This window comes from Kryptolebias marmoratus, linkage group LG22 (assembly GCF_001649575.2).
Source record: "Kryptolebias marmoratus isolate JLee-2015 linkage group LG22, ASM164957v2, whole genome shotgun sequence".
In the NCBI taxonomy this organism is placed as follows: domain Eukaryota; kingdom Metazoa; phylum Chordata; class Actinopteri; order Cyprinodontiformes; family Rivulidae; genus Kryptolebias; species Kryptolebias marmoratus.
This window is the reverse complement of record NC_051451.1, coordinates 29460203-29468991: the sequence shown is the minus strand read 5'-3', so window position 1 is coordinate 29468991 and position 8789 is coordinate 29460203. Positions and strand designations below refer to the sequence as shown.

Below are 8789 nucleotides of genomic sequence, written 5' to 3'. Positions count from 1 at the left end.
AGTGATATGACCCAAGAGTGATATGACCGAAGAGTGATATGACCAAAGAGTGATATGACCGAAGAGTGATATGACCAAAGAGTGATATGACCAAAGAGTGATATGACCGAAGAGTGATATGACCCAAGAGTGATATGACCGAAGAGTGATATGACCAAAGGGTGATATGACCCAAGAGTGATATGACCAAAGAGTGATATGACCAGTGGGTGATATGACCAGTGGGTGATATGACCGAAGAGTGATATGACCAAAGGGTGATATGACCCACGAGTGATATGACCGAAGAGTGATATGACCAGTGGGTGATATGACCGAAGAGTGATGCTGGTGTAGACACGGTAAATCCAAACAAATTAAAAAACAAAACAGCTGGACTTTTGTTTTGTAGTTAAAGACGTTTATTTTCCCATCTGTGGAGATTTCCCAGCTCGGAACTGGAGAGTGTGGAGTTTCAAGCTTTAAAGTGTCAGAAATGCTCTGTTTATGCAGCTAAACTCACAGGCAGATTAATCTCACTCCCCTCCCTCCTGAGGATTGTTAGGATTTTTGTTAGCCTGGCTCAGAGGCAGATGTTTGGGTCACATGAATGGAGGTGTTGCTTAGAGGGAAAATGATTATCAGGCTCATTTGACTGAGGAGTGTGTGTGTGTGTGTGTGTGTGTGTGTGTGTGTGTGGCCATATTAAGGACATGGAACTATAACAACCCATCCAGGTAATTGGCTCCTGAGCAATAGCCCCACCCCTTTTTGCAGTTCACCAGCAGGAGCCACATCACAACAAACAGAATGTGTAAATTTATTCAGTCTGCTTTTATTTTGTTTGGATGAGAGGAAAAGAGTCTGAAACAACGAAACTGGAGATATTTAAAGAAAAACAATGGGGTCAAAATGAAATACTAAAAATTTAGCTGAGCCAACAGAGATTTTTCTCAGTGATCTCTCTCACACACAGCCTTCCTCCATTCCTTCTCTTTATTCCTGGTTATCCGAGGTCTTGCTCAATAGAATATATTCCCCTGGTTGCTAGGCAATCCCATAAAGCAGCGAGAACCAAAGTGTTATAAATAATGTATTTACATTATCTAATCAGCTGACAACCACTTCCACCCACACACAGGCAGAGAGCGAGATGGGTGCACATTTGATAATTGGAACGCGATTAATTCAATGAGCACAAGTCCTGAGAGTAACATGCATGTGAGGCCGTGCATGAATCTGCTTTTTGCTGGAGACGAGTGAAAGAAGCAGCGTCTGGATCCACAAAGAAAGAGGGATGCTGGGGGTGAAGGCCAACCTCCCACCCCCAGTTAGTTTATTTACCCACAGGAAAGAGTAAGAAGAAACCATTTGTACCAATTTACAGACGTGTGCAGCAGCTGTGAACTGATGTGTAGTTTCTTTTGTCCTTGTTTAATAAAATCAGATCTGTTTAATGAAACTAAACTCTCCAAGTGGGTTGGTTTCCTCAGACATCTGCTTTCAAAATAGCAGAAAAGCATAAAAACGTGTAGTTCTGTTCACTCTTCCTCTGTTGGACTTCCTGCTGTTTAGCTGTACAGGTTTCTCATTAGTGACACCTACTGTTCATGAGGAGAACTGCAGCAGCACCAGGATAAACAGCAACAAACACTGAAGAAGTGGGATCAACTCGTATTGCAGAAAGAAAATGTTATCTTCAGTTTTATGATTTATAATGTAGAAAATACATTTTGCTGAATTACTGAAAGAGTGCTACAGACATCTGCTGCTGCTAGCTTTATTAAATTACACGTTGCCTCCTTCTGGTGTACTAGTTGTTTATTATTTGTTTTTTGGAAAAAATATGTTGGAAATGGAGCTGCCAGGCAAGAAGAGAAGGAAAACCACAGAGAAGATTCATGAATGCAGTGAAGATGGTTGGTGAGACAGTAGAGGACACAGGAGACAGGGGGAGACGGGAGCCAGAGGGAGACAGAGGGAGACAGGAGACAGGGGGAGACAGGGGGAGACAGAGGGAGACAGGGGGAGACGGATGATCTGTCTCACAGATGGTGTCCCCTGATGGTAGCAGCCAAAAGACGAGGACGATTTGTTTTTTGTGACTCAGGTTTAATAAAAGTCCGTCCAGTTTGTGAGCAGGAGGTAAAATGAGTCAATAACTGTCCTCGGATCATTTCTTTTATTTGTTGTATTTAACTGCATCTAAATGTGTTGAAGCCAAACTGTGCTGTGACTAAAGGCTGAACTGAATAATGATGGAATCACGTCTAACAGAGTTAGAACACAGGAACATATATTTATAATAATCCTGAAACGTTCTAATGAAGGAACATCATACCACATGTGCTCCATGAAGACTAGTTTTCCTATTAGGGACAAACTGTGTCTGATGTAGACATGACTCAAAAAAGCTCAAACAGTCCACATGTGCACCAAATCCATGGAGAAAAATGGCACACACACACACACGCACACACACGCACACACACTCACACACACTCACACACACACACTGAGAACACATCTGTCCTGTAAGAGACCCAGAGAAGGACTCTGCCAGCTGGCTTTGTTTCAGTTCTTCACCCCCTGGGATTGGTTCTCCTCCTGGCCAAATATGGAAGAGATGCGTACCTCCATTTACCCCCGGGACGGCACACACTCACACACACACACACACACACACAGCCATCTAAAAGTGCACATCCGGAGCAGCAGCATTAGCCTTATGTGGTCATAAGATGGGAAATACTCAAGTCAAAGAGATTTGAAGCATCCTGTCTGCTGTTACCATGGAGACCAAAGCCATAAGTGTTCATGTGTGTTTCAGCATGTGCTGGAGGATGAATCCCTCTCCATGACAACAGAGAGAGGTCAGAGGTCAGACGAGTAGTGGTTAATTTGGTGGATCAGCTGGAAGGCAGCTGTTCTCGTCCACCACCTTTCATGCCAGAAATCATTTTCATTCATTTCATTTTATGTCGCTTTAATCCTCCGATGGAGCATTAAGCCTGATCCCCAATCAGTTTCACTCTAAGCAACACCCTCATTCATGTGACCCAAACATCTCTGTGAGTCAGGAAAACAGACCCTAATGGCCCTCAGGAGGGAGAGGAGGGAGGTTAATCTGCAGAAACGAAGCATCTCCTGCAGTTAAAAGCTTGGAACTCCACACTTTCTGGGTTTGGACTGAGAAAGCTCCCTGGGTGGGAAGAGAAACATCTTCAGCTACAGAACAGAATCCAGTACCTTGTTTTTATCTTTTATGAAAAACACATTAAAATCACCAGAAGTTGGAGGAAAAGACTTTAAAATTCAGTCAATCAAAAAGTTAAAACGACAAGAAAGAAGAGAACAACTAAAAGCTGAAATAAAAACTATCATCTCAACTGGAGCTCAAACACCAAGGAGAGAAGATGAGCCTGAAGCAGAGATTTAAACAGAGGTGAACTAATAAATAACATCACTGATTAAAGTGCTGTACAAAACCAATGAAGGGGAAATACCACATAAAACATGGATGTTTGTATTCTGTTGTATTTTATTGTATGGGATTTTTATCAGTAAGATTATTTCCAGCATGTTTGGTGCAACGGATCAAAGTGTGTGTGTTGGTCAGTCTCACACAAACAATCAACCATAATGATGACTTCCTGTATGGAAACATGGCCGTCAGTTTAATCTCAGACAGTCTGAAATTTGCAAACATTCCTTTGAATCTGTGAGTGGATGAGTCACAGAGTGTCTCATGTCATAAATTCATTAATCCACTGAAGTTTGTGTCCGTGCACATGACGTCCTCTCTAATTTCACGGACACCTAATGTATCAGTGTCTCCATGCATGCTGTCAGTGTGGGGGTGAGGAGCAGGGTTATATAAGGTTCATTCAGATCTCTCACCATGTGCACCAGAATGAGCTCTCCTGTGGGATGGATGGCCAGGGCCTCGTCGTAGAGGCCCTTGGCTTCGTCCAGCTGGCCCCGGAGCTCAGCCAGGCGGCCTCGCTGCAGCAGCACCGAGTGCGAGTTAGGGAAGAGCAGGCTGGCCTCGGCTACGCAGAACTGGGCCTCCTTCAGCCGACCGTCTGCCATGAAAAGCTCCGCTGCATGACGAGAGGAGAGACGGGGAAAAAGTCTCAACATTCACAGAATAGTCAGATTCAACCATCGAACATCACTGCCTCGTGTCTTTGCTGCTGGAGAGACACAAAACCCTCACACACAACTACAGACGTCCAGCAAAGAGTCGAGCACAGGACCTGGCCCAGAAACCGGAGCAGGCTAATCGCTGGGCAGGAAGCTTTAAGCTGTCAGTCATTCCTGTGTGGACGTCGGATGAGAACGACACCGAGTGTGTGTGTGTGTGTGTGTTTGGTAGCGGATGTTTTGTTTGTTTACTTGTGTCTCAGCTTTGCACAGATGGGAAATAAATGCTAAGTGCAGCAGGCATGCTACCTCTGTGGGATTAAAAAAAGAGCAGAAAGAAAAAGATTTTCCCAGCCTCGGGGTTTCTCTGCGTGCCTCCGTTTGGGGGTGAATGGATGTGATTATGTAAGGTTCTTTCCTGCTCCTCACCTGAGCTCCTTGGAAAAAATAAACAACAAACAAAACAAAACCCTGAAAGATCGGCTCACATTCCCTCCAAAAGTATGTTGACTGAAGTCCTTCTTTCCCCTTTAAAGATTCCTGTTTGACTGATGGGGATGAGAAGGAAAGGACAGTTTGGAAGGAGCAGAAATGAGCCGTTACACCGGCAGGTTTACTTGTTTATAATATAGTTGTTTTAAGTATTTACTTGTTTATTCCAGTGATGATAATAAATCAGAAAACTCTCTGCTCCTGATGGAGAAACAGGTTTTGATGAATTTTGGTCTGCAGGAGGAGGAGTGAGCTGAAAAACATGAAATAAACCGGAGAATAAGAGGTAAAACACACACTCACTCCCTGGCCTTCAAGCCGGTGTGAGATGTTGTCTTTGACCTGATTGTGTTTGGTTTATCTGTTTTAGTTTTAAAGTAAAACTGGAAAACATGAAACTTTACATCAATAAAATTATCAACCAGTCTTTAACCTGATACAAAATAATTCTGATCTTTAATATGAAACTCAGAAACTCTGGGATCTAATTACTGTCCATGTTTCATTTCCACTCAGATGTCCTGTAAAAAGCAGCGATTCCTAAGCCTGGTCCTGGAGGAACACCATCCGGCATGTTTCAGTTGTTTCCCTGCTTTAAATGAGTGATTAACAGACTTCTGCAGACATGAAGACCTGCTGAAGAGCAGGGAAACAATGAAAACCTGCAGGACGGCGTTCCTCCAGGACCAGGCTCGGGTTAAAGTCATCGAGCTGAGGCTGCACAGAATAAGAGCTGAAAAAATACTTTTAAAGCTTCTGAAAATATCTTTGTGTTCTGTTGTCATACCAGCCTGCAGCCAGATGTGCTCCAGGGTGGTCCAGATGTAGGCGGGGCCTTGGCGGCGGGTGGAGCTGATGTCCGACACTTCGGACAGCGCCGCCTCCAAACGGGAGACCGCCACAGAGGGAGGGGTGAGGGAACCTGACGGGAGGAGGAGGAGCTGAAACTTCATGAAGCCAGAGGCAGATTGTGCGGGCTGAAGGAACCCACCTGTGCAGGTGTCCTGGAAGTCGGGCAGGTTGAGGTGGATGGAGGGCTTCCTGATTAACGGGCTGACGTCAGACTTTTCAGCTGCTGGTAAACTGCTGCTGTCATCTGCTTCACTGCAACACAAGAGTTTAAAAAGGAAGTTCAGCACAAATAAACAATTTGAACCAAAATAGTAACATCTGGCTAGCTTCTGGTGAACTTGTAGTTAGCTGCTGGTTGTATTTCCTGTGGTGGTCTTGGAAGCATCATAATAAATATGAGCAGATGGTTGACCCGCAGTCCGCCCGGTCCTGCAAAACTCTGAGGTTTTAAAGGTTAAAGTGTTTTTAGGATGGCAGGAATCTGCTTCAGAAGCTCTGAGGACTGAAGTGAGTCTCTAAACACTAAACGTCACAATAAGCACCTGAAGAGTCACGTGCTCGCTCACCTGAAGCGACTGAAGTCATAAGAGGTTTGCCAGCGCTGCAGCATCTCCTCACAGGTCTGCAGGGCTGCAGCCGGGCCGAACAGAACCTCCTCCAGCTTCACCTTCGTCAGCAGCAAACTGAAGCAGGAAACACAAGAGCATGAGTAACGTAATGAAATACACACTTTGATTTTAAATAGTCTGACTTTTTAGATTTATTCCCTGTTATATTCAGTGAAGTAAGAAACCAATACTGATGGCTTTAAAATGGCTGCAAAATTTAACGACAAACTGAGGAAAAGGAGCTGAAGGGGATGTTTGGCAAACTGATCACTGCAGAGATTTACTCAAAGTCAAGTCAGACTTTATTTATAAATCAAACTGCATGCAGAGAGCAACACATTGTGCTTTTTAATAAGAAAGAAACAGAAAGAAGAAAACAGATAAAATGAGAAAACACTGAGTTTGGATGTAAACATATTCATACAGAAAGAATCATAAAAGTGTTGACACAGAGCATGCAAACAAAAAAACTCCTGCATGTCAGGAGCTCCAGAGATCCTGCATGTCAGGAGCTGCAGAGATCCTGCATGTCAGGAGCTGCAGAGATCCTGCATGTCAGGAGCTACAGAGATCCTGCATGTCAGGAGCTGCAGAGACTGCATGTCAGGAGCTGCAGAGATCCTGCATGGAGCTGCAGAGATCCTGCATGGAGCTGCAGAGATCCTGCATGGAGCTGCAGAGATCCTGCATGGAGCTACAGAGATCCTGCATGGAGCTGCAGAGATCCTGCATGGAGCTGCAGAGATCCTGCATGGAGCTGCAGAGAAAGGCACTAATGGATCAACAGAAACACACAGGAAGGAAAGTTAACACTGAGCTCTGAGGGCTGCTGAAAAGTGTTTCTGATTCACCCTTTTAACTGAAGACAACTGGTTAAGTGATGTGGGAGTTTCTGATGTGTGTGTGTGTGTGTGTGTGTTTGTCAGAGAGAGGAGATGCCAGAAGGGGCTCTGAGAGGATGCAGTCTGTCATCAGCATCACTCCATCATGAGTGAAAGAAGAAAACAAAGACTGTAGTGTTCAGCACATCTGATGCCTGCTGTTGAAGGCTTCTCTAATTATTTTGTGTTCTTCTGGTGTGTGTGTGTGTGTGTGTGTGTGTGTGTGTGTGTGTGTGTGTGTGTGTGTGTGTGTAAGAAAACAGCGATAGAGGAAAGGAAAAATGTAAGAAATGGACGAAGTGGTGGAAAACTAAGAGGATGAACAGCAGACAGACCAGCTTGTATCAACAGAGAAAACTGGTTAGAACTGAAGAGTTGGTGAACGATGGGTGAACGGAGGAAGAGGAGAGGATGATGTTGCTAAGAAAGGACTTAATGTGTGTGTGTGTGTGTGTGTGTGTCTTTACAGCAGGCTACCAAAGTATTCAGCTTCTCTCTTGTTGCTTTACAACACATTAACCCTTTAAGTGTCTTCAGGTCTGTCTCCTGTCTCTGGAAGAAGTTCTCTGTATTTTTCTCCATCCATCTTTCCTTTAACTGACCAGTTTCTCAGTCCCCACAGCATGATGCTGCCACCACCGTGCTTCTCTGTAGGGATGGTAGATTTCCCTCAGACATGTTGTTGATGTTTGGTCTCTTCTGACCCCAGCAGCTTCTTCCACATGTTTCTCCTCCATGAAGCTTCTAGTGGTCCTGAGGACAGATCCTCCATCTCTCAGCTCCATCAGGGTTATCTTTGTCCTCCTGGATGTCCCTCTGATTCATGTCCTCCTGGTGGTCGAGCCTCTCCTGGCAGGTTTGCTGTGGTGACATCATCTTTCTGTTTCCTAATGATGGATTTAATTATTTTAAATATGTCAGTGTTTTTATTAGTTGCATCAAAAACAAGGTAGCTGTTTGGCCTCAGAGTAGAAATTTGCTCTAAAAAAGGAAAACCTTCATGTTTAAAGAACATTTTGGTTTCAGAGTCATCGTAACCCTTGAATGAGATCATGATACATTAGAGAAAATGTTACTGAAGACTAAAAGAACAGCAGAACATGGAGCAGATGGCTTAAACAATCCGAACAGAGCCGGGTCATTCAAGGATCGTTTTTAATCATCTTTTCAACACAATCTGTGTTTTCTTTGGTCGAGTCAGAACTGATGACAAACTGTGTGATTTCCCCAGCGTGTGCACGGAGAGATGTTTTAGAGCTCTGCGCTGAAGGTTTCAGAGGAGTGAGAGCCAGAAAATTCCACTTAAAAATAGCTGATGAAAAAGTGGAACATGAAGAGAATTACTCATCCTGCCCTCCCACAGATCAGTCTGTGCTCTCCACCAGCACCAGGCCTAATGTGCACATGTATGTAACACCGTGCACGTACGTGCGTGCACTGAGAGGACCAACATGCTGCAGTCGGGTCTGACAGCAGCTCATAAGCAGAACCGGTCCTGCTGCAGCGTCCTGAAAACTGAATCAGAGAAATCTCCTCGGTCCAAACTAAAGACACCCCCGAAAGATAACACACACCCCGAAAGATAACACACACCCCGAAAGATAACACACACCCCGAAAGATAACACACACACCCCAAAAATAACACCCCCCCGAAAGATAACACACACACCCCAAAAATAACACACCCCCGAAAGATAACACACACCCCAAAAATAACACACACCCGAAAGATAACACACACCCCAAAGATAACACACACCCCAAAAATAACACACCCCCGAAAAATAACACATACCCCAAAGATAACACACACCCCAAAAATAACACAC

At 44.4% G+C, this 8789-nt stretch overlaps 1 protein-coding gene across 5 annotated transcripts in view; it reads right to left on the bottom strand.

Moving 5' to 3' along the window:
• Positions 1-8789, bottom strand: part of ttc7a (tetratricopeptide repeat domain 7A) — a 29304-nt gene that overhangs the window by 3307 nt on the left and 17208 nt on the right. For 4 of the 5 annotated variants that reach the window (XM_037973572.1, XM_037973576.1, XM_037973573.1 and 1 more), the window contains 4 exons: positions 6036-6152; positions 5609-5721; positions 5405-5539; positions 3880-4082 (listed from right to left, as the gene is read on the bottom strand). In XM_037973572.1, coding sequence (XP_037829500.1) covers positions 3880-4082; positions 5405-5539; positions 5609-5721; positions 6036-6152 — 568 coding nt within the window. Of the gene's footprint in view, positions 1-3879; positions 4083-4774; positions 4871-5404; positions 5540-5608; positions 5722-6035; positions 6153-8789 lie in introns of those variants that run through there. The other variant, XM_037973575.1, reaches the window with a different exon arrangement.